The 26,611-nt window shown below is 46.9% G+C and overlaps 1 protein-coding gene across 3 annotated transcripts in view; it reads left to right on the top strand.

The window, feature by feature from the left end:
• Positions 1 to 21,335, top strand: part of LOC138527470 (uncharacterized) — a 143,558-nt gene extending 122,223 nt beyond the window's left edge. For 2 of the 3 annotated variants that reach the window (XR_011283932.1, XR_011283933.1), the window contains exon 3: positions 16,291 to 21,335. Coding sequence is in view for 1 of the 3 variants with exons in the window: in XM_069638656.1 (XP_069494757.1) it covers positions 7,942 to 8,314; positions 16,291 to 16,940 (1,023 nt within the window). In the remaining 2 variants the exon portion in view is untranslated. Of the gene's footprint in view, positions 1 to 7,845; positions 8,315 to 16,290 lie in introns of those variants that run through there. The other variant, XM_069638656.1, reaches the window with a different exon arrangement.
• The last annotated feature ends 5,276 nt before the right edge of the window (positions 21,336 to 26,611 follow it).

A 26,611-nucleotide genomic window follows, 5' to 3' on the forward strand; every position in this document is an offset into this window, starting at 1 on the left:
ATCACCCACCCCACCCTGGAAGGGTCATGGAGCCCCCAGGTATTCTCACCTGATGCCAGTGCCGTGGATCAAGGCGCAGCAGTCATCCCACCAGCACCTAGCATGCAACAGGACCTCTTATCCATCATCCAGAGGCAGGCAGAGATCACTGGGCTAGTAGGGCAGCATGTGGCTGAGTAAGGGCGTCTGAGGGAGGACCTCAGTGTGTATGTATCACGGCAGACAAGGGAGGGCATGGAGGCATGCACCAACAGGATCTGCAATGAAATGGCCCAACTCAGGCAGGCCATGATCCGCATAGCAGACGCAATTGAGCGCCGATGCCCACTGACAACACAGGATGAACCGGGCACCACCTCCTCTGGGAGTTCCTGGCAAACTAGCCCCCTACGCCGGTCTCTGCGCAACACATCCCAACCACCAAATGGCGGAGGAGGCACTGACAATTGGGGCCAGCAAGGACTAGGTGGCACATGTGGAGAAGGACACGTTCACACCATGCGGCTCACATGGGGGTGTTGTGGGGGGAGGGGGTAAGGGTGTTCTTGGGAGTGTTGTGGGGGGAGGGAGGGGTAAGGGTGTTCTTGGGAGTGTTGAGGGGGGAGGGGGGGTAAGGGTGTTCTTGGGAGTGTTGTGGGGGAGGGGGGGTAAGGGTGCTTTTCGGAGTGTTGTGGGGGGAGGGGGGGTAAGGGTGTTCTTGGGTGTGTTGTGGGGGGAGGGGGGTAAAGTCGTTTGTACAGTTGGGGCCATTCACTTAATTTTTGTCTTTTGTTCACAATACACTGTTGAAACACAGGCTTGGTATTCATCATTGTGTGTGTACTGTATTGGGGAGATGTTTTTTTGTGGGACTGACCACATGCATCAGGGCAGTAATACCCATCTGCATCCATAATAGTCATACCTTGGATGTCATGGAATCCGATACATCAAATGCTGACGCACATCGTGTCCCTCCTGGACATTGCCACTTGCATGTCCCTGCGGGCCTTTTGACCCATCCTCATCACCATCCACATCATCCTCATCTGGCGCTTGCATGTCAGGTGGCATAGGCACATTCCGTTGGATGAAAATTTAGTCCGGCATCACACATGCCATGGTTATCTTCGGCACTTTGTCATGGCCGTACAGGAGAGCCTCACCCGGCAGGCTTAGGCACCAGAGCTGTGTGTTGGAGAGGCCGAATGCCTGCTCCATCACGACGCAGGTACGGGTATGTGCAATATTGTTGTCCTCTTCCTGCTGGTTCTGTGGGTTCCATATAGGGGTTAGGTGCTACCTCTTCCGGGGATAGCCGGCTTTACCTGTATGGGGTGAAGAATGGGTACCTGTTACCGGCCACCCTGCTGTGGACTGTACATGTCACACATGTCTTCTTTGCATTGTGATTGGAAGTCGCAACTGACAGCATGCATGCAGACAATCTGCGTGACTGCAATGTACAAAGCTGTGCTCAACCATGCAAGTCGATATGCCCGAAACATGCCTTCGCAAGGCCTCAGGTGTCCTTGGGCCCAGGCAAATTTTGTACCGCTATGCCAGTGTGCAGCCATCCCTACATCCATGTTGCTGTGCTGTGGGGCATCACTTCAGTGGTGCTATGGGTTTGTGGTCATGTGCCATGGCTAGGGGTGATTCCTTTGCATGCATTCTAGGGCACATTGCGGTAATGATGTTGTGCTGCACAAATTCTGTATGACTGTCCTGAGGGCAAGATGATGATTTGTGTATTATGTGGTGTGGCATGATGTGAAATGTGGTTGTGGATGGATGTGTCATCTTTGAAATGTTGGAATGTATGCAATGTTGTGCAGCTTCGCATTTCATGAGGGGTCTTATCAAGTACATTGTGAAGTCCCCCAACGGACACTGAAGTACATCTGTATGACCATTTGTCCCACGCACGCCAGACAATTCACAGTTGGTGTATCGTTCTCTCCTCCCCAATCACACCGCCCTGTGCATGTCCTGCTACTCACCAAGTTGCCACGATCGTTGGCCAGCTTGTCGCTCCATGTTGCTTGGTATGGTTGAGTTCTGCACGACCATTGAATCATGCGTTGATCCGGGATGTCTGGCGCAACAATGTGTGATTGTCTTGTTTGCATCACATGCCATTTGGAAAATGATTGGGTGAAAATATTTTATGTTTCTGTGGACTACTTCATTGTGATGTGGGACCACCAATTCCACATGGGTACAGTTGCTGGCCCCGACGCTACTTGGGATGTTTGCAAGTGAATAGATGCATATTTTGGTGTTTGCAATCTCCTGGGCAGTCCGTGGCAGGAATATGTGTTCATGTCCAAGCTTCAGGAGGCCATTGTGTACCTGGTTTGGCGTGCATGGGAATAATGGTTGTGAGATGCCATGCATCTGCCACACATTATGCTGCTGCGAGCCTGTGGCCAGGGAGTGAGGCGCAGTCAACACCTGCACTAGAGGGGGGGGGGGGGGATTGCAGTTCTGATGTCTGAGTCTCACGCTGTCGTCATGTATCTTATCCACGATGATGGTATCCCAGTGCAGACGGTACAGGGTTTGTATGTGCTCAGGTGTCTGGTTCAATGGACTGGCTTGGATCCTGGAGATTGGTGGCTGGCACTGTGGTATTTCTGGGTGCCCTAGTGGTGCTTGCCATGCCTGTCTTGCCCTACTTCTCCTCTGTGCTGCCTGTTGTTGGTGCTGCCGCACTGCAATCATGTCCTCCAGTCCATGTAATTCTGGCAGTATTGGAAGCATTTATGTGTGGGAAGGGGTGTGGTGTGCTCTTTTGTGCTGCCACAGTCTCCATCGCCTCCACCTGTGCTGGATGTGTCCACCTGTGACAGGTGGAAACACTGCTCAGGTCTCTTAACGGGTGGCTCGCGATGCCGGTATTTGCGCCATGCCGGTAGGGGTTTTTTGGGTCTTTCCCATGCCGCTATTGCCATGTCCGCCTAGCTTGTGATGGGATGCTATTAGCGCCATGCTGCTATTTCCGACCTGGGGGTCGCGCGCCCACGGGCTTGCCGCTATTAGTGGCACTGTACTTACCGGTTGCGCTAATGGCGGCAAGTCCGGGTCGTAATTAGATGGGGAATTTAGCGGTACCGGTAATCGCTTACCGGTACCGTTATTCCCTTACTGCCGTCTGTGTAATGAGGCCCTTAGTCTTGACTGCCGGCCAAGCTACCGTAGATTGGTCTGGTTTGTCCAGAAGATTCCCCTGTTCCACTAAACTAGGATGGCCTCCTAAACTTCTGTCCACTAGGTCAGAGTTTAGAAATCCATCTTAACACAGACCTTGTCACTTGAAACCCTTAATGTGCAACCCAAGTTGCAACCCTACTTTACATTTCACTTTCCTCTATCCTAGTATGGAAGCTGTTAACAGTCAGTATTTCCACTGATTATGTGTCTTGTCTTTGACCCTTGCCTACCCATGCCTTTGAAAAACTAAACACTGATCTGCAATGTGGGTAGAATAATGGGGGAAATTAACTGTGGAACAGTGGTTATCTGAATCTGACAACACCTGTGGGTATCTCTGAAATTTCTGTAACAGGGAGGAACAGGGCCCAGCTGACACTTGAGTCACTGAATACATATGGTAGAGTGGTTAAGTTCATGAGCCGTACCCAACCCGCTAGCCACGGGACTCAATGGCGTCCTGATGCAGACAGGGTTAAGAACAGACTTGGATCCTTAATAAGCCATGCCATGTCTTAGTCCCTCTCTCACGCCGAGAGAATGGGTTCAGGAAAAACTAGATAAGAATTGTTTTAGGCAGGGTACCTTACCTCCTATTATACCAGGCGGATTCTATATTTAATTTACAAATTTGGATATTTGACCAGTTTCAGACAATACGACACATGACATCACAATACATTGACACAGTTACCTGTGTTAATCAATCCATGATTTTTCTGTCAGCTATTTTCTCTGCACCCGTTCTGTCCGTCCCCCTCCAGTGTCTGGGTGCTCCGGCCAGCTCCCCCTTTACAACAAAATTGCCCTTTCTTGGGCACAAGGATGATCACCGGGAAGTGCACTTGGGGACCAAGGTCCAGCCGCAGGACAGTGGAGTCCGACGTCTAAGGCACCAGTTAGTAGTGGAAAATAACAGCCACTCACGGTTCTGATGCAGTGATGAGCACTTTATTAGTTAAGCAGCAGGCAACCAAATAACCAACCTACAGGAGAACATTGGCGCTAAAAGTGAACCCCACTCTTCGGTCCAGATCTCTTATACTCACAGAAGTACATGGGTGTCAATGGAAGGGGTAGGTTTAGCCTAGCAAGGTCACACCTTGCAACTTTAATTGCTGGCAAAAACAAACCATCATTGTACAGTCGTTTGATGCCAGCTGCACTTGACAGCGCTCGTTAGTGTCATCAGTAAAAGGCAGCACAGTGCAAGGCATTTCTTCAAGGTGAATATCCTCCCTAACGCTTCGTTCTCGCCTTGAGGTAGGCGAGAGGTCTAGTAATATGACTACATTCGCCAGCTAAAGCCGCCTTTCACTAAGAGGTAAGAGCAAGGAACACGCTTAGCTATGCCAAAAAGGATATACATCAGAAGCATGAATACAAAAAGGTGAGCATTGTAACCAGGGGTTCAAAGCACTTTTCTGAAGGTAACATGCGCAGTACAGTGTACCATCTTTTATTGGTAAAACGGTGGTGTAGACATGGCGTCACATGAACAGACTATACATGTGCATAGGGTCATAGTAGCAGGGGGGTACGTAAGGGTATATGCTTGATTATTCATGGTTTTCCCTCCACACTGGCTAGTAGCTGGCATATGAAATGTTTGCCCACTGATTTAATGCAACATTTTCTCATGGTACAGGGCCTATCATTGGTTCACTTCGGATGCTAACACTCCCAATTATTTGCCTGCACTTTGATTGTGCCAATGTATGCGACATTGGGAGGTTTACCCCCCACATCTGGAGTTTGGACCCAAATCCATTTCCCTCCATACCATCTGTTATTAACTTCTCTCATTATTGAGGCTCACATATTCAAAACCACAAGAGAATTCTGAATCCACGGATATCATGTTTCAATGACGCATAATATGAGAAAAGTTATGTAAATATGCAAATGTATTAAGAATTCATAATTGCTGCTATATTATTTTTAGATTCATATTATAAGGAAGGCTTTGCTGAATAATTATTTGTTTTAGTTTTTTAAAACTAGCAAAGCATTCCCAAGTTGTGACCAAAAAGGCAATTTAGTTTCTGTGCCATGTTAAAATTAAATATGCCATTTTGATTTTCCATTTCTGTGCATCAAAGCCTCCTTCTGTACTAATTATTAACTTAAAAGGCTGTCTTAGGCCCTCAGTCATGAAAGAGACTCCCACACATGGTCATTAATGACTCTGCCACAGGTTAAAACAGTCAAGGTCTTCTGGAAGTCTAGTTCTTTCATGTATTGTGGTACTTAAACAGATTCTGACCTTATGCTCCAGCTCCATCTTAAAACTTTTCAGACACTGTGGAAGTGAAAATGGTAGAATGCAAAAGGCTTATTTTGTGTATTTGTTATGGTTCAACGTATACTCAGAATAATCATCTGTGTGTGTTCAGCTAGGCTAGTGGTTTAGTTACCCATTGATGATTTCCAATCAGAGAAGTGACCAATGAACTTGTAGTCTTGGGAACCTTCCACGGTACTGGCCACATCCAGCTGGAATTCTTTTTCTTTTTACATTGTTCCAGTGCACACGTTTCAGTTTGTGTGATGGGGCCTTGCCAGGGCTAAGTTCATGGAAAGTAAAGGAATGTCTGTTTTTCAGGAAGCCACTTTTCAGCAAGTTTGTATTAGTCCATGTTGTGAGGCTTTGTTGTGGATGCTGGAGCATGGTGGGCGCTGGCGTCTTCTGGTAGAGTGCAGCGTCTCTCTCTCTTTCCTGCGTGTCATAACAATAGGACGACCAGAGTAGTCTGTGCTGGGGTCTGTTAGCTTGTAGGCAGTCTGCCCAGACATTTGATGTATTTTTCTGCTTGAAAAGAAGAGACTGGCAAGCGTTTTGTGTGGCACTGTTCAAATACATGCAGGCACGCGAGGAGAGGACCTCTCAATTGCCATGTTCACCCCCCACGGGTAGGGCTGGCTCTGGCTTCCACCGTGGTAGGCTCCCCCAACGCAGGCTGAGAGGGGTACTCTTCCCCTATTGACAAGATCAGATTACTGACCTTGTCACACCTCCATTAACGATACATGTTGCATGCAGCATTAGCATCTCATTTTGAAGCCTTTCCGCTTCACATGGTGTGACAAGGTGGAACTAATCTTCCACCTTGCCATAATGTGTAAGGTGTAAAAATGAGACCTTCATGTTTTTCCACCAAGTAAAGGAACAACATGTCATATCAGTTTCTGGTTTGCTTAAACCAAAGTGGAGCCCAGACACAAACAGGAGCGGTGCTGCACCACACAACCCTCCTGGGCCGTCAAATTTGACCCCACAAACAAGGGGCGGTCATTCAAATTCTGAATTGACCCCCCACACATAAAACAAATTGGCCTCACTACTGCTGCTTCACAATCCCGAACCTCACCATGCCCACACTGACCGTCATAGCCTGCATCTGCCCCACCCTTGGCTCTACGACCCTGACCACTGCTGTCCTCCCATGGGCCATTATCCTCCAGCCATTAATGCCCCCTTGGCATGTGTTTACCCCGATCACTGGTGCCTTCTGTTGCCCTGTGATCACCTCAGACCACTACTGCACCCCCTGGTTCCTGTGACCACCCCAACGACTACTGCCTTCTCCTAAGCCCGTGACCACCTCTGACCACTACAGCCCCACATTGACCACCCCCTGAAGATTACTGCTCTGTGACCACTATTGCCAACCTTGCAGCCACCCCTACCCCTGTAACCACTTCCCCTGCCACATGACCACCCCCCTGCAGATTACTTGCTAGCATCTCTCTTAATTTGTGCAAAAAAGATGCACCATATTCTTAAAGGACATTTGAATGTCATTTAAATGTCCTTTCACCACTTTAGCATTTAAATAAATCTGGGGGCATTTTAAAGTGCACCCTGAATCACCGACGGTAAGTGTTTTAAAAAGCATAGAAATCCCCCTGCTTGAAACAGGTGCACTGGGTTGCAATGCATGAAATGGTTAATCCTGATCCACTTAAAAAAAACGCATGATAGGAACAGCAGCAGTATAAACTGTTCCTGTCCCACTGGCATGTCTAGCCCTGAAAAGGTGATAGAAACGTGCAGCAGTAGGTACAATTTAAACCCGCCGTTGACTGTGCTAAGCCCATTTTGGAAGCCTGACTGCACGTGATTAATATGATACATGCTTCCTGAATCCAGGTTTCCAAATGGGCCTCTAAGACCCTCCCATAGATTTCCTTGGCCCCGTCCAATAAAGAGATCAGCCAGTAACGTGCAGGGATTTATCTCCCCAAATGCACTGCCTTCATCCATGATAACGGTACCCGTCACAGGTCATTGTAGTAATCCCTAAATTATTTAGGATTCAGGTGAACGGATCGACCCCCACACTACAAATGTCCCTCACAAGTCACCTAGTGCCGTAACCAGGCTCACCGAAGAACTGGCAGTGCGCACCTGCGTCCCAACGATAGGGGTGAACTACAGGTACCCCCCAGGAGGCGGGCAACAGACAGGGGGGCTTTGGGGAGCCAGATAGAGGCTGTCCCCTAGAACACGTCCTGCGTCAGTCCACCTTCAAGGTGTGCTAGTTCTGTCAAAGCGGTCCGCCATGGCAACTGCGCGTGCCCTGCGCCACTCTTGGCTCACTGCGCAGGCTTGGCGGCAATCCGGCGCATTGGAGGCGGGAGAAGGGGGGGTGGAATGAGCGCAGCGCAGGCGCAAGTCGATGGCGTGCGCAGTTCGCAGCCCTAGGCTGGAGCTGACCCGCAGCCCAGACCCGGCGGGCCCCCATGGCGGAGGAATCGCCCAAGCGGCGGAAGGCGAACTTCAGCGAGGCGGAGACGGAAGCGCTGATCGCGCTGGTGCTGCGCCACGAGCCCATGCTGTTCGCGGGGGGCGCGGGCCGCGCCACGCCCGGCCAGAGGCGGCGGCTCTGGGAGCACATCCGCAGGGAGGTGAGCCCGCTGGCCGCCTGCCCCCGGGACGTGGAGGACCTGAAGAAGCGCTGGCGGGACCTCAAGAGGCGGGACCGGGCCAAGCTGCGCCGCCTCTCCTCGGAGATGCATGAACGGGGCCCGCCCCCTGAGGAGGGGACGCCCTCTGAAGCCCTGCCCACCCCAGTGGGCGCCAATGCCTCACCCGCACCCTCGCCCCCTGCTCACGGTGAGTGCTAGGGGGACGGGGAAACTGGGACTAGTCGGCGCGCAGATGCTCGTGTGCGAGGCATGGGGGTCAGCTCTTGAGCGGGGATGGCCATTTATGGAATAGTGGCTGGTAGCAGGATTCCGTGACACCTCTAGTTCCAGGGGTGCATGGGCGTAATTTTAGGGGGGGGACGGGCGTATTTGTCCCCCCCCCAAACTTTCATGGCACACCATTTTGTCCCGATTCATTTGGCTGGGGCACCTTTTTTTTAAAATTTCATGCCCCCCCCCCCAACATTTTCAGCAAAGTTACTTTACTGCAGGGATGGCACGGGGCTGCATAGGTGGCTTCGTGTTTCTGAGAGGACAGGATGAAGGGTAGTTCTGCAGGGAGCAAAAACAGAAGCTTCACGGGGAAGTGGTGGCCCATAAGGGCATCACTAAGGAAGACTGAAGGGCATAACAAGGTGGAGACAGCACAGACAGATAGAGGATAATACAGGCACCGCAAGTGCTGCAGTGGGAGGTGAGCGCAACATGAGGGGGTATGGATAGTTTTCTAAAAGGCAATAAGAAGGAACATCAAGACTCGCCACAGTGAGTTGTATTCAAGAGTTATTTATAAGGGTCATCTTAATCAGTGGACAAATTGAGGACCATCATTTGCTGGGGGGATCAGCGTGGCTACAAATGGTAGGCATGTTGGACACGAGCCTCATTCCGCGAGGAGCAGGTACATCATTTATCAGGCATGTGGTTTTGACGCTAGTGCAGCGTTTAGTGTGGCATTGGGCCTAGATAAGGCATCTCTTTTGGTTGGCATTACACACGAGACTGAGCTATTATGAGATTAGTATTACAAGCTTGCTCACTACTGTATTCTCTAGCTCTACCTTTATTGTATGTGCGTCCTGTTTGGTTATGTGTACGCGCTCTGAGGCCTACGGGCATGTGGCACGGTCTATAAAAACTCTAATAAATAATTGGGCCTGCATGAGGCATTTTATGGGGGAAAACGTGGCTGTAATTGGGTCAGTACAAAGGGTGTCTTTGGACTGGGATGGTGTGGCATTGAGCTAGCATGTGTTGGATACTTTGGTGGCCTGCGCAAAGGGTATCATTTGAATTTTGCTATTCCTATAGTTCTAATTTGGCCGCATGATGGCCGTTAATGTTTACAAAAAATGTGCGAGCCCCTCCACTCAGCACAAACAAGGCCATTTAGCTTATTCTATCAGATGGCTTCCATTGAGGTAGTGCTACACCCAAATTTTAGCTCACTGTAATTTCACAGAGGAGAAATATCAATGTTCTTATTAGTCAGGTTGTGAGGAATTCAATCTGCTCGGGGAGAGTGCGCTCGCCTGAGCTTTTGATTTTTTTTATTTAAAAGAATGGAAGATGAGAGATCAGCCTGAGGAAAATATGTGGGGCCATTCCCGCACATATTTTCCACACTCACTGCAGAAAAATAGTCGAGGACACAGCTTACCAGTACCACCCTCCCGTGTTATTTGTAGCTAGCAGCTGTGGGTACATCAAAAGCCTATGGCTGTGGGCAGCCTGATTAGCATTTCAAGGCCCCATGGATTTGCATCTCCATTATTGCACCTTGCTGGTGCCGGTGAATACTGAAGAATGTTAATTAGCATGCCTCAGGAAGGCCTGGGTGCAGGAAGTGACAATGGAGACCAGAGAACAACACCTCTTTGTAATGCAATGTGTCAACTTGGTACTAACACCACTCCTTTGTATGAAAGTGCAGTGAAAGTCCTGTCTGGAACCACTCCTTTCAGAGCAGAGAAGTATGTGAATTGTAGTAGACGAAAGTCTGCCTGCAACCCCCTACTTCAAAGGAGGCCCATGTTGTGACCAAGTGCTGCATAGGGCTCAGTTAATTAGGGTGACACTTTGATGTACAGCAGACAGGAAGATGGGTGGGACTTAAAAGTATATATTGTCATCCTTCCCCTGTCTATTGCCAAGCACTCTGATTCTGACCTGAAGCATCACTGAAGATTGTTGGTGGGGACCCAGGATTGATTCATTAAGGTGGGCTCAGCCTACACCAATCACTTGGGCTCATTTGGCTTTAAAAGAGGGCTGAATCCCTCAGCAGATCATCTGAAGACTTTGCAAGGAGTAAGGACTCATTTGGACCCGATTTGAAGGTACAGTCTACCTTACATTTTACGCCAGTGAAGGAAGGCCAGGAGTTCCAAGAGGGAAGCAAGATCCCTCCTCTAAATATCTCCCAGGGAACAGAGGGAGGTACCTGACTCGGAGGACCCATCCAGCAGCTCCAGAACTAGTACCAAGCCAGCACACAGCATGCCCTGCTAGGTTCTAACAGCAAGCGTCCTAGGTGGGACGTGCCAGAGAGTCTCTGGACACAGGACAGGGCCGTTGCCTGATAACACCCTCCTGCGCTTTGGGCCATCCACCTTGAAAGGACACAAGCCCTGCTAAGAGTGCCACACAAGCATCATCCAGTGTCCATCCTTTTTAAAGACAATTTTGAGCCAGTTGAGTCCTCAAACTGCATGCGGCCGCACTGCTGACTATTGTCATGCCGCAGTCACCAGAGCCACCGGAGATGCCTCGACCAGCATTCCAGATACGCCAACCAGCACAGAGACAATGATTCTTAGCCCCGAGCTAACGCGCCGGACAGACTGCAGACATCCGTCCAGCCTCGCTTGCCAAATTGCCTGCTGCCTTATACCCACAGCTGTCTCCTGCCACTAACACTGTCTCACTGGCTGCAAACGCTGTCGAGCATCAAGAACTTCTTCAGCACCAGGTACATTGTGGTTCTGCCCCCCTGGTTCTTCTCTGAAGGCCCCTAGAGCAGCGAGCAGCGTCCGTTGAGCGGAACTGATGCCGTTACTTTTCCACTTTAACTTAGTATTAACTCAAACTTGATGGCGAGCAGCATCCGTTGAGCGGAACTGACCCTGTTACTTTTCCACTTCAACTTAGCATGAACTCAAACTTGAAGGCGGGCAGCCTCGGTTTGTGCGAAGCTGAGCCCGTCAACTTTTTCACTTTATTAACTTGTACTCGAACACTCCACCTTTCGGACCCGGCTTTATTTTCAGCCGGTTCCACTTTTACTACTTTACAGGTGCATGATCGTTAAACCTTTTCACCCCCCTGTCGCCTGCCCCCACCCTTGCTCACCGTTGGCCAGGTGTATATGCACTAAACTTTCCCTTCACCCAACCCCTTCCTAACCCAGCTTCCAGGTCCCTATCTTATTCCTTGCCCCTGCGATCTCATCACAACCCTCGCTCTCCCACAAGGGTACACCATCCTTAGACAGGATCGCAAGACTTTCTGAGCCGTAGCTCTCCTTTCTAAAGAATCACTCCCCATTAGATTATGCAACCAACCCTGGGTAAACTCCTCAATGCTAAACTCGCACTATCTCCCAACTGCACCATAAACATCATAATCACATACAGACCTCCTGGAACAGCCCCATATTACCAAAGGCACCTTCTCCATGTCCTAGGAAACAACTTGAGTTCTACCAAATCCATACTACTAGGCAACCTCAAACTAGGCCTGCATGACCCCAAGGACAAAGCAGCATCATCTCTTGCCAAAGAGCTCACTGACTTAGGGTTCGCCCGCCGTATCACAGTACCTACTCACTGTAAAGGTTGCTCCATTGACTGGATTGTAGACCACAACTGCTCATCCACCATCACCTTTTTTCACTCACCTTTCCTGGGCACCTCCATCTTCAGCAGCGATCATCCTGATCCGCAGCCACTTCCCAGAGCCTAGAGAGAAAAAGACAAGAACACAACGTGAGAGAAGGAAGGGAATAGGAAAAGCTCAGTTTCCTTCTAAGACTTACCTGTTGGGTCATTCCCATTTCATTTCGGGTCCTGCCGCTTCCTGGCATTCCGGCCCCTGGCCCCTATGGGGAAAAAAGACAAAAACATTGAATGAGCGAATGCAAAGACATTACCCGAACGCTCATCCAGAACTTACCTGTCATTTATTGGAACTGCACGTTTCACTTCGGGTCGGCGCCATATCTCCGGCATTCCGAACCCCCGGCCCCTAAGGGGAAAAAGACATAAGCGTTAGCGCTTGCTGCAATAAGACAATGAACATTATTAAGCTTGAACTTTTGAACTTGCAACAGAACTCTTACAGCGCCTTACCTGAATAGTCAAGCTTATTTGAACTTCCATCAAACCTCAATCCAGTGAAGTAACTGGGTTTCAACGCGCCCCTGCATCAGAAGCAGGATGGAGAACTCATCCTTCCAGACCCTAAGGTGAGACTTCACAGGGAATCGTGGAAGGGTATCGTGGAGGGTTGGAAGGGAGTGGGAGGCTTGAGCATTATTCAGTCAGTAGGTAATACTCCCTTTTCACGCACAGGGGAATATTCCTACGAGCCAGAGAAGCCAGGGTAGAGGGGCCCTACCTGTCCATCTTCAGAGTCCTGCGCTTCACCATTGAAGAAGCATCAGCACTCAAAGCCAGACCTGCGCCTCTGTGGGAATCAGGTGAGCGTGACACCCCCCCAGCCAAAGTTAGAAGCTCCAAAAAACTTACCAAAGCCAACCTCCTCCCTCTTCTTGATACTCCTGAACTCAAACCTCCTTTTATCAACAACCCCACTGTCCTTGCCAACATCTATTCCCACACACTCAACAAAGCCATTGAGGTCATAGCACCTATGGAGGACAAGAAGAAAAAAGATCCATGCACACCAACTCGTGTTTCACAGAAAAGCTATCAGCCCTACGCATAAACAAGCGTCAGGCCCTAGCCAAATAGCAATCCACGCCCAACCAAACCACCCTGACAGAATTCAAAAATATCTCATCAACCTACAAAAAAGCCATCGTCTAAGCCAAATCTGACTCCTTCAACCTCAGAATCGCCACACCAATTCCAAAACCAAGGAAATGTTCTCAATCTTTAAAGATCTCATCACCCCGTCCACCTGCCCAGACGAAATCACCAAAGACAAAACTTGGTGCTCCAGCATTCAAGCAGCCCTCATAAACAAAATCAAGCTACTCCAAGAGAAAATCCAATATCAGCGTAAAACTCTACCCAACCAGGACAAAATACTCCCACCCACTTCCCCCTCTCCCAACCTAGACACCCCCCATTCTCTTTCAGCGACGTCACAGAAACAGAAGTCACTAATCTCCTCCAACGCATCAAGCCATCCACCTGTGAAGGGGACATCTGCCCACCTACTATCATCAAAGAATGCTCCACTGCTCTCACCCCGATCATCACAGCATTCATCAATGCCTCCTTCTCCACTGCCCTAGTACCACAGAGCTTAAAAGAAGCATGGGTCCGCCCACTCATTAAGAAACAGTCTCTAGGTCCCGCCTGCTCCAATAACTACCGACCCACCAACACAGTCCCCCTTCCTCCTCAAAGTCTTAGACAAAGCCGCCCACACCCAAATCCAACACTACCTTGAATCCAACACCATCCTAGACAAAAGACAGTCAGGCTTCCGTAAAGGTCACGGCGCAGAAACCGCCCTTCTAGATCTAAAAAATCTAATTACCAAGATAATGGACAAGGGCCAACATGCCCTGCTGCTTCTCCCAAATCTCTCCGCTGCGTTTGATCTTGTTAATCATAATATTCTGACCTCCCACCTCTCCAACGCGGCCCTCTTCTCCAAAGAAGCCACTTCATGGATCACCTCCTTTCTAGAAAGCAGGGTCATGAAGGTGTATTCCGACCAAGCCAATGCTACTCCCACCACCATCGACTGCGGAGTGCCCTAGGGATCTTGTACTGCACTCACACACTACAATCTATTCACAAAACCTCTCTTCGACAAACTAGACTCGTTCGGCATAGCCTACACGAACTACGCTGACGATACACAAGTACTCCTCCCCCTCACTGGTTCTTACGACCAATACGCTGAAGCCCTCTCCCAAATCTACTAAACCATACAAATCTGGATGGCAACCAATGTTCTCTGCCTAAACGGAGACGGAACTGAGATCATTCGCTTAGGACCCAAGGAAATTCTACCCAAACTCAACCAAAGCTATACTAATTTCACCATTGACAATACCAACATTCCAGTGGCCACCTCCATCAAGCCCCTCGGAGTCTACATAGACTCAACCCTTTTTATGACCTGTCAGGTCAGTGCCATCGCCTCTGCTTCGGCTCATACTACCAAATTTATAAATGTCATCAAACCTTTCTTATATACCAAAAGTTGCCTCTCCATCGCTCGTGCTGCGATTGGAGCTGAGCTGGATTACTGTAATGCCCTCCTTGCTGGCACCTCAGCTAAAAATCTCAACAGGCTCCAAATAGTTCAGAACAATGCTCTTCGAGCAGCTCTCAGCATTTCCAAAAGGGACCACATCACACAGGCTAGTCGAGCCGCCCACTGGCTCCCTGTCAAGGAAAGGATCCAATTCAAGATCCTCACCCTAACATACAAATGCATCAATTTCTCTGCCCCATCCTACCTATCGGGAACCATCACTAGAGCCACCTCTACATGCCCCAAAAGAAGTCAGCATGCCAACCAACTCCGCGTTCCTACCATCAAAAGAGCAAACGCTGGTGGTCTAGGCTTTCCACGCACAGCACCCAATCTCTGGAATGCCCTTCCCAACGAGCTCAGAGCTGAACCATCCCTATCCACCTTCCGCAAAACCCTCAAAACCACCCTGTTCAACTAACATCAGCCTACCTTCTCACTCTATCCTTGCCCTCCTCCTAAGCCTGCTACCTCCTCACCACTTACTCCATGTAACTAAGCTCTTTTGCATCTCATGTATTTAATTTGTAAACTTTCTGTACCTTCTGTAACCAGCAAGTATCTCTGTAACAGCGCCAAGATGCCCAGGGGCTGCTGTGCGCTTTATAAATGCTAATAAATAGAGACAGTTACAACCCTTTGCCCCTTTGGTGTTGAAACCAAATAATCTTGAACAGTAAGACTGATTGCTTTACCAACTACACTCCTGTCAGTGCAATCCTTTCCTTTGTGAAACTGTCTTTATTCTGGGTTCCTTTACAGTGTGGGTTGTAATTGTAGTGTGCTAGAACTGTCTGTTGTAGTAATAATAAAGTAGTTATTTGTATACAACCTTGACTGGACAGTCCCTTTTATCATTGGGTAATGTATTTTCGCTGTGTTGCAACTAGCCAACAATTCATGACCTTGCAGAGATAAGCCTGCCGTTCCGTCCACGTGTGCAAAATTGGACAAGGAGGTCTTGTAATTTACGTGCATTCCAATCTGTTCGGATCCCTTCTGGTGTACTAGAGGTGTGGGGTTGATTGATGGTTTAGAAACCGATTCATCTCTGGACCACTGGTTCCCCGGAAGTTGATTCGTCGCACAGGTCCCACCAAGTGCAGTTCAGCACCAAAATGCTTGGCAGCTCTCCTCTGGATGGAGAGGCATCATTTGAACTGCAGAAGAGCATCTTTTGACTAACTGGTATGAGTGACATTGGGCTGGCATGAAATGCATCACTGTGCCAGGATAAAAGCAGTCATGGGATGAAGTAAGATGTCAGTGAATTTTTCTCCTTTGCGATAGAAAACAATGGCCACATTTCTCAAGGGTCCACTTGTCCCACTGTTTCTTTTGTCAGAATAAACGTGCACTAGCAAATTGTTACCTCGCAAAACATCACTAGTAATACCAACTTCAGTATCCGATAAAACTTTTGGGGCCTTACAAAAAAAATGCATTCACCTGCGGCACACAAAATTCCAAGACATGTTCAGTGGAAAAGAAAAACTTTTAAAAAAAGTACTATTGGCTTTAACAAGTACATTTTGGTAAGTAAGCAATAAAAGATCAGTTGGGGGAAAAAAAAACAAGATTAAAGTACTTAAATTGGTTTCAATTTCTGCAGCAATACCTGGAAGATCCGACTGATGAGGGATCCCTCTGTAATCATTTTGCAACATGATTAAATGAAATGTAAACATTTTGTTTTCTTCCTAGGTTGTATTGAAGAACCCAGTCCGTGCAGCCAGCCCTGCATAGCAGAGATGAAACTCAAGGAAGAGATTGTGGTGAAAATTGTTGAGCCAGATGAAGAAGCTGCCCAGGACGCTCGAGCGGTGCCTCCCAGCCAGGACCATTTTCCTTTAATGGAAGCACCCTACTTCAGTTCCTTTGGGAAGGTGGAAGGCAAAACAAACTTTCAAACCCAGGCAGATGAAAGTGACACTTCTGAACCGGACCCAATTCACCTACAGCAGCAGCAGATCCAGGTAATGCAGCAGGGCTTCGAAAGTGTTAACCACAATTTACGCCTCCTGCAGCACAGTATGCAAGACTTGAGCAGCAGCGTGCGACTCATGGCTCATGCCCTTGACGCAATTAAAACCGTCTATGTGAAAAACAATTCTGGTCCATTGACATATTCAAACACTTCCACCCAGACTACAGCTGGATATCGAAGTCCCGTCTCTCCAACAGCTGATAATCGAAGCAGAAGCCATGCAACAGAGAGCAGCAGCAGGAGCAGCAGCTGCAGTTCCAGTAGTGTTTCCCAGGAACGGGGCACTTCTGAAGTTCGAGGACACCCTTTGAAGAACATTAAGAGAGAACACACTAACGGATGCTATTACACCTTAGGGGAGACGTAAAACCTGAATACAGAAAAGCTCCAACCTGGACTTTGATTCTTAGAATGTTGGAGAGTAATAGTCTTCTGATCCAGATTATGTAATGGCGAGAGTGAGTTTTGATTCTCGCCTTCAAACCAGATGACCCTCCAAAGTAGAAGTCTTTTCAGGGTACCAGTGACTTGAAGATATGATGCAAGAATTGTTAGACTTAGCCACTTGTCAGGTGTTTATAGGACACACCACAAATGCCAATTGCTTCTTGGTTTTACAGCAGAGATTGCATCCTATTTGCATTGTTGCAGAAATTCAGGTTGGTACATTCAGACATTTTATTTAAAATGAAAAGACAAATCAAATGCGAAAGGAGGGTAGCATGCCAGAGGAGTATACCGGACATAGTCAAGTCACGAAAGGTGAGTTGTCAGTTTTTTGCCCTGAATTCCGGAAGGCTGGTGGCATTATGAGTGGCCGCAAGGAAGCAATTTTCTAGTCGGGTGGATGTTGGCCAAGCAAGATGAGAAGAATCAGAACATTCTAACATAATAGTACAGAAAAGTTTGAGAAATTGTAATGGTTCCCTGTCTTAACTGGCAAGGGCGCATATCGCCATACACTGGACAGCAGTCACTCTGATGACACCATAAGAACAAGGAGGATGAGACGGGCACGTTTCTTTTTTTTCTTCTCGTAGATGTAAGAGGTATGATTCTGAAAGTAATTCTTGCTTGCTCAGGGAGGCAGCGGACCCCCTCGAATGTCATTTTAGTCTAGTTGGTACAAGTTGGCAGGCCTGCATAGAGGGCGTTACCATAGTCCAGATGTGAGTTTTCAAGTGCTTCTAAAAATGAACCAGTGTGGGGAGGAAGGTAAGAACATTCTTTAGGTGCATTATTTAGAAGCAGTGGGACGAAACTGTGACACAGATTTATTCTTTTTGCAGAGGTCTTCATCCCAAGTGTGCATAAAGTTCTTACCTTTTGCACATTTGTGGGTTGTCTCACAAAAGAATGAGGGTTGGGCAGAGTGAATCTACCTTCTACAGAGGCTATGTTGGTCCGAGGACTAGGATATTAGGGGCCCATATACTTTAAAGCAGTTTTGTCCCATGCAGATTTTGTTTGCACCAAAACCCTTAACTGTATGGAAAACTGTCCCAATTGGTGTGCAATGCGCATCTGTTTGTCTGGTCGTAAAAGTGGAAATGTAAACTGCATGTGGTCAGAGCACAACAGGCTAAAGTGGAGTGTAGTGTAAACTTTAGAAAGGAGTGGACAGTGGGGAGCCCAACAAGTCATGAGTTAGGGTGCTGGAATGTGAAGAGCAACATATGACCGTCATGCACTTCCTGGGTTGGGCAGGGAATAATCCAACTATTTGATAGCAGACCTACGACAATGCTCAAGTTTAAAGGCAGTAGAGGAGGATGTTGTGGTACCCCGCACCTTGTCACAACACTTTGGTAAAACGCATTTGGTGAAACAGCAGTTTACCTGAGGTTTTTGCACGTTCTTATAGGAGGGTGGTTTAGGACACATCTAAAAAATATATATTTTTGGGCTAGTGGAGATGTAGGGGAGGGGGTAGCATGTGGGAGAAGATATGGGTGACTTGCCCACCCATAAAAACACTGCAAAAAATTGGAAGGCGGCCATGCGACGAGGCGAGCCAGATTCAATGTTGTTGTTGTCCACAGTATTGAACCCCACCAAGAGTGTTCTGCAAGAGTGAGCATGCTTAGGAAGCCACTCGCTGTAAACGTCAAGCAAGATGTCCTATAATTGTAACAGGAGTTTACGTGGTAAGATCAGTCGATGTATGTGCCAGGAGGTAGCAGAATTGTACCCGAGTCTGGAGCTGGGCGCTGAACTGCTTTCCCAAAAAGGCCTGCAACGTAGAAGAATTTGTCAATGTTTGCTGGATCAACTAAGACCTTTCAAAGAAGGGTGGGATTAGGGCATGTCAAAAGACTTCAGGTGCTTCCGATTGTTGAAAACGTTTAATTTTGCAACAGACTTGGTAAGGGTCTCTGTGTGAGGTTTGCCAGTGGCTGCAGGGCAAGGGTTTCCAGGTTCAAGGTGAGAGAAGCACCTGTTTGATAGAGCAGGCAAGGCTGCGCCCCTGGCTGTGGTCCTTGGGCTTGCCACCTTGGTGATCTGAGGATCTTGGTCTTGATTGGCTGGGTCTATGGTGGTACTAATTTTTTTTTTTTGTGTGCATCTTTTTCTTTAAAGAAGTTGACCAGGTCATTGCAGAGATTCTGGGTTATCTGAACAGTTCTATGTTCTTTCATCGTCGGTCATTTTTACAACTGCTTTTTAAACAAGTACAAAATAACGAAAAAAGGTAAATCGATCTTTTTTTGGGGGGTGGGGGATTTAGCCTCCCAAACATCCCCGCCACCATCTATTTTTAACCATTCAATTTCCCACCCCCCAAAAAACGTTGATAACCCTTTTCGTAATTTTGTACTCGTTTAAAAGTCAGTCGTAAAAATTACTGATGATGAAGCGGCGTTATGCCATGCAAACAACCTCATGAGAGTCTGGCCAGGCTGGGTATATGTTGGGAAACGTGCATTCACCACTATGGGCTCCTTAATTGGATCATTTTGTCCAAACAATACTCTTTTTCTGCTGCAAAGATAGTTATGTGGTGTGCAGAAGCTTGAATAATACCATTGCAAGGGATGGCTTATGATTGCTAACAATTTCCATCTTGCAGGTTCTTGGATTGAACTGGTAGAGTTTTTTTTTTAAGGTCTACTTGCGCCTGCCAAGAGGCCAGGGTGCTTAGTAAGAATTTAGTCCAGATGTGGTGGTTGTGCTGGTAGAGATCAGCATATACTTGAAGTTATTGAAGATGAGTTCTTTTGTGACAACATTGTGGGTTTGAATTCTCTGTACTTATGTAGTGGTGTCAAACATAAAAGCATAAGGGAGTATTCTGTGGTCTGTCTATATGCTTCCAAGTAAGCTGATTTTACTGACATTCTGTTGCCCTTTGTCAAATCTTTGCCCTTGATGTGGACTGCCCTTTAAGCCAAGAGCTTCTTGTTGACACCCTCTCAGAGAGATGCCCAGGAGCTGGCTGGTGAATGCAGTGGGGTCACCCTGCTGCCAGAATTGGAAATCTCTTCCTCAACTAAGTGAGGCCTGTGGAAGAACAGGAGCTATGACTGATCACACCCAAAAGTTCCATCTGCAGGTACAAGATGGGTCAAGAGTTAGCTATTAGTACAATAAGATGGCCTATTTCCTGATTCAAAAGAGAATGGTCACAAACATGCAAAGAAAAAAGTGGTACCTGAACAGGCAACACATCAAAATCGGTACATTAAAAAATGGTGTAAAAATGTATACTTTATTATGCAAGATTAAGAACATCTGCTGCCATCTAGCCAGAATAAATGAGTAATTAAATGTATTTCAGGATAATTACCAACCTGCAAATTCCAGCCAGTGGGCCACTATTCCATGACTATTGTGAAGGGCACTGCCGCCATTGATTATGGCTTTGTTACTAAACTGAGTGGATACCACTATCTGGTGGCGACCGAGTTTGCTTACAAGAGCAATCCCCAAATTATATGCATGCCTTGCCCATTAAATGCCGTAGGTCTCTTGTCTTAACCTTTATTTTACTCGGTCCAGGGATTTGTATATAAACTTGAATGCCAACATATTAAAATACAAATTTCAGAATTCTGAAGAATGTAGCATGAATGATATTTAATCCATCTAAAAGTATCCACGTCCAAAATCACTCCTCAGGTTATCCGAATGGCAGCCATACCAACCCACCAGCGATATGAAATCAGTGTATCCACTTTATCTAAGCTACTTCCAGTTTGAAAGTGTGCTTGCTTTTGGCGGTAGGGTCCTGACTTTGGAATTGCTGGCCTGCAAACCTCAGCACTACCATGGACTGTTACAATTTCCAGAAACACCTGAAGACCAACCTGTATAACAAAGATTTGCAACCTACTCCATTGATTCTCCCAGCACCAGACTTCGTTATTCTTGCTGTTATGCCATGTTTCTTTGTTTTGTTGAACGATCAAGTTTCAGAAGCAGCTTGTTGCTTTTTCGTGATGGCAAAGTTTGGAGCGATATGAAAAAAACATAAATACATTGTTTTTGCAGAGCATATGAATGTTATTGGGTGGTATAAATAACTGCATATTGTCGCTCCTTTAGGTCACATAGTGAACATCCATAATGCATCTGTTATTTGGACTAAACCCTGCATGGTCACCTTTTAATGTCTCGGGACCTTAAGCAATCACAAATAGGAGTGACACATTTTGTTGAAGATTACTGCACCCTTGGCAGTTGATTCTAGTTCTCAGCAGCCATTGTATCAAAGGTACTTTAATAAATCAGTGGTGCAGTGGATGCACACTTTTGAAAGCAACAGTTTGTATTGTATGGGTTTGTGCTTTTTATAGCTGGAGTCCTTTGATAATATCTTATGCAGATTGAGTGCTAGTGAGATGTTTACTTTCATCTAGAGTCAAGCATGTGGCAGTAAGACTGATGGCACATACACGTTATGGTTATCAGTTCTGTGGCATGAGACAGAAACGTTAGATTCCACATGGATCAACACCAACCACAGCACCGGATGCTCCTTACCTATGCTCAGCCCATGTTCAAGCACAGACTTCATGACCGGCTCAGCGAAGACAAGGTCCCGATTTACAGTTGACTGTGGGAGGTAATATACAAGGCCACTGACAGACTATCAGTTTAAACTCGACCACTGGCAAGAAAGTAGGCGGAACCGCACTTGTTAATATTTCAGTGTTAACCAAGTCTTCACATCGGACACCTCCCAGATTGCAAATCGCTCCTACTACACTGCACCGTCTCAAATACATCCCCACTCAACTTCTCCCTAACCTAAAGCCCCTGCTCTCTCATACAACCATTAATAAAAGGACAATGTCAACTGATTTTGTAGCTAACCTATTAGTAGACTGGCAATACCTTACCATATTGGGCAATTTTTATTTTGTTGGTTTTTTTGTTTTGTTATGTTGGAACAAATCAACCGTTCAATTTATTACAATTTCAATTGAGATCACACATTGTAAAAGAAGAAAGGGAAACAGAAGATTAAAACATATTATTGCGATACATAGCAGTGCATAATTTCCAATCTTAAAATACCATTAGATCACAAAGTCTAAAAGTGATTCAAGGAGAGAAAGTTGTGTGAAATTGTCCTCATATTTCCACAGAGATTTCTCAGCACATCATAAACTGTCAGCGACATTTGATTAAATCCAAATGAGGTGAAGGATTGATTTGTAAAAATTAAGGTACACTACCAAGCCAAGTGACTGGCCAAATAACTAGCCCAAGTTCAGAGACAACAAAAATTTCACAGCAGCAATACTAACACTTACACGCTCTCCATTAAAGATTTTGAACCACAATGAATCGCAGGTTAATTTAGACTAGCCTTGAAACAAAGATTGCAGAAAGGATATTCTCTTTAAGTACAAAGATGGACAGAGTGTGAGCAAATGCTTAAGAGTCTCAAATTCGTTTGAGTTATGGCAGAATCTGCATGAGCTGTCCACTCAGGCAATTATCTTCCGGTTTGATAAGACTTCTCTTGTTGGACACAAATTTAGGCAAATGTCGAAGAAACAAATTCCTGTAGATTGGAAAGGGGAGTTTTATCAGGTAAGGCTCAATATCATGAAGATTCTTGATCCTGAAGTTTCCATGCTTGAAATGTTGGTAAGTCATGCATTGTTCTCGTGTTTGAATCCAGTCATAGAGCCATAGTTTTTTCTTTGCACAATCCGGGTTAGTTTTAAGAAGCAAGATTGTAATATCTGCAGCTTCCATGATTGTGACAACTCGCTGTTTCTAAAAGGATTGAGGATCAACGGCTAGTAAGCATTTCCTATACAAGGTACATCATTTCCAGACATAAAAGATACCAAGTAATGATAATCCCAACTCATGTCTAATTACGCTCATAGGTTGACTAGTGGGTAAACAGAGTACCTGCTTCCAAAATAGGCCCTGTAATGTTAACCAGAAGGTCTCTTCCTTCCAGACTCTGGTCTCCGCACCATAAATGAGAATGGGTACCACCTTTGGTTTAAAGTATTTGATGGAAAATTTGCCAAACTTCTTATGAATAATTCAGGCATTTTGCAACCGCTGTTTGAGTTTTGCGCCTTAGGTCTACACGATATGGCAAATTGGAAGGATGATTGTTCGTGTTGAGGGCCAAAGGAGATTCATGCAAGTGCCACGAATAGGAGCATTTGCTGATCTGATGGTGAGTTGCGCAGATCATAACCTTTGTTTTATCCAGATGTTGTCAAATGATTCGCAATAGCATAGTGCTCTAAAGTTGTTTAGCGATTTTGAACACCTTTGGGAGTCTTAAATAGAAGGAGTAAATCATCTGCAAATAGAAGCCAAGGTGTTGCACAATGGCCAAGTTTGCAGGAATCGGATACAATATTCAAAAAGTGGTGACCCGTGTCAGATATGAAAAAGTTGAACAATGCATAGGCCAGAATACTGCCTTGCTTAAGGCCTCCATATGCAGGAATTGATCTTGATAGCCTTCTATCTAAGGACAAGCGTATTTGGACTCATGTATCAGCTGTGAGACCAGTGCCTGGTTGTAATTTGAACAGGCTGCTCTTGTCAGTTTGTCTACCAATTATTCATGCGATACAGAGTCAAACTGTTTTAAAATCCACAAAAGCCATATACAATGGTGTTTTAGTCGGTTGCACATGCACCTTTATTGCAGTCATGGATAACAGATTAATAGCAGTGCCTAGCCCCGGGACAAAGCCTGTTTGAAATGAATCATGTAGCCGCTGGGTACTCATCCAGCGGTTGATATCCCCCAGTATCAGGTGAGCAAAGAGCTTCCCCTGGGGCATCAAGCAGTGCTATGGGCCAATAATTCTCAGGTTGCCTCCAATCGCCTATTTTAAATATGGGGATGATGATGGACTTTTGCCATGACAGTGGAGTAAGTTTTTCGGAAATCACATTGGCAAAGATGTTTTTTTGTGTGTGAAAAATCTTTCTTATTTTTAAAATCCAATACAGATGATTAAGACTCGTGCATACAAATTGCTTGCTTAGTAGTGCCTTTGCTGCCACCGGTTTCGCTCTATGCCAAAGTCTTGTATCAACAATCCCAACCTCCCTCCCCCCCCCCACCTAACATATCGTGCTCCTCTAGTGTAGGTATCGCTGAGAAACCATTACCAGGTGTGCTTGAGTGTCCCTAATAGCTGTTTCTACATGTCCCATCAGGTGGCTGTGCAGAGTTACCGGAGAAGTGTCTGCCTTTTCCTCCAACCCTCAGCTTTGGCTTAGATAAATGGGTCAACTATCGCCCAAAATATGTCCCCTATGGTCGGGTTATGCTTCGACTGCCTTTTGAATGCAGCTCGTTCTGATAGGCATGTCTTTGAAAGAAGTGTGACCCGCGTGGTAACTGCAGGTGGTGGTTTGGCCTTCCAGTGGATGACCAGGAGTTTGCATGCTGTGAATAGAATGAGGCTAATGAGTCTGCCCAGGGTGTTGCAGCCTCTCCAGCAAACTGCCGTGGGGGCTATCCTCATCTTAAAGAGCTTGGCCAGGGGGTAATATAGTTGCTGCAGAATTTTATGTTGAATTTCTCTGTTCTTGAGCTTTAGGGAGACCAACGGTAGGGCGGCAAAGTATTCGAGGATGTCTGGTATCTCTATTTGGACCCCTAGGTTCTCAGTCCACGCCCTCACATGTGCGTGGGTCTGCCCAGGTTGTTGGGGATTGCCATTAGTTAGAAGGTGCAGAGATGCAGGAAGACATTTAAATGCTGTTCCATCTCTTTCTCGCATGGCGCCAGAGTCAGGAGACAAGATTCTAATGTAGTGTGGGTGTGTATCGTGGTCTGTATAGGGCGATATCGGAGCCAGTCTCCCTGGTCGAGTCCCAAGATCGTGCATCCCGCTTGGAATTACAGTAGGATCCCCTCCTCACTAATGTCCATCACACGATACTCGCTCAGTCCTGATCTTGTTTGCGGTGTACTTTCTGTGTTAGCCCGTATGATAGTATCGCCCGTATGCTAGACCATATCGGTGCTTTCTGGGTTGGTGCCCCCTGTGCAGCCTGGAGCTTGTGCCATTGATTGATCGTTTGGTCCTATAATCGGGTGTCGTTTGATGTTTGCCGGGAGTTTATTTGGGGGGTATGGCCATAATCTGAAATGGGGAGAGCCGGTCAACAGGGCCAACTCCATGGCCCTCTAGATGGCGTTATCGTTCACGTCTAGCCAGCGTTTCATCGAGCAGATCTGGGCTGCCTGATGGTAGGCTCTCAATGACGGCACTGCTAGGCCACCATTTGTCTTGTCAGCCTGTAGTACAGGAAGGCAGATTTGCATCTTCTTCCCCCTCCATATAAACTTAGCTATAGCTTTGTCCAGTTCTTTAAACATTTTGGGTGTCGGGCTGGTTGGTATCATCATGGCTATGTACATCAGTTTGGGAAATGAGTTCATCTTCAACGCGTTTACCCTCTCTGTCGGGGAGAGGGCTAGTGCATCCCATTTACCTAGATCTAGGCAGATGTTCTTTAAGGTCTTTGGGTAATTTCAAACTCAGAGGTCACCTAATGAGGCACTTATTTTTATTCCTAGGTATTTGATATGATGCGTTTGGAGTGTGAATGGTGCTACCCCACCGGGATCCCATGGGATGTCTTGTCGTAAGGGCATGACCTCGGATTTGCTCCAATTTATTTTATGTCCTGCCATTGGGCCAACTTCCTGTAGTATCGTCCGAATATACAGAAGGGATGAGGGGCCTTTGCTTATGTAAAGCATGATGTTGGCTGCATAAAGGGAGACGCGGTGCTCCCCCTTACCTTGGTGTAAACCCGTCCAGCCAGGGTCTGTGCAAAGCTTAATCGCGATTGGCTTGATGGACAAGGCATAGAGCAGGGGAAGTGGGCACCCCTGCCATGTGCCTGATTGTAGGTCGAATACGAGGGAGGCTATGCTGTGGGTGACCACTGAGGCAGTCGGTCCTGTGTACATCAATTTGATCAGTTGTTTGAGGCGTGGGGAGGGACCCGAAAGATAAATTCCCATTGCACCTTTTGAACGGCTTTTCTGCGTCAACTGCTAGTATAATATCCTCTGGCTCTCTATTCCCAGCAATCATATGTAGTAGCCTATGGATATTGTCACTCGAGTGTTGCGCATAAAGCCTGTTTTGTCTTTATGAATTATGAATGGGAGGCTCTTTTTGATACGCTGTGGCAGACATTTCGCCAATATTTTGGCGTCTACGTTTATCAAAGAGATCGGCTGGTAAGAGCCGCATATTTCCTGGTCCCTCCCGTCCTTGTGGAAGACTATATTTGCTGCAAGCATTGATCGTGGGAGTTGACCCGTGTTACTGCCTGATTAAATACCTCTCCCTAGGTACTAGCTCATCTCCCATGCATTTATAGAGGTCTATGGGCCGGTGGCTTTTTTGATAAAGAGCTCAGCTATTGCACCTGCAATCTCGGCGGCCGTGATGTGAGCATCTAACGTGCCGCTTTGGTCTGCTGGGATCATTGGTATTTCTATGGAGTCCAGAAATGATTCCATGTCCCGAGCTGTGCATGCGTCTGATACTGTATATAGATCTCGATAGAATT

The sequence above is a fragment of the Ambystoma mexicanum genome, chromosome 14, assembly GCF_040938575.1.
Source record: "Ambystoma mexicanum isolate Mex_15411 chromosome 14, UKY_AmexF1_1, whole genome shotgun sequence".
Taxonomy (NCBI): Eukaryota; Metazoa; Chordata; class Amphibia; order Caudata; family Ambystomatidae; genus Ambystoma; species Ambystoma mexicanum.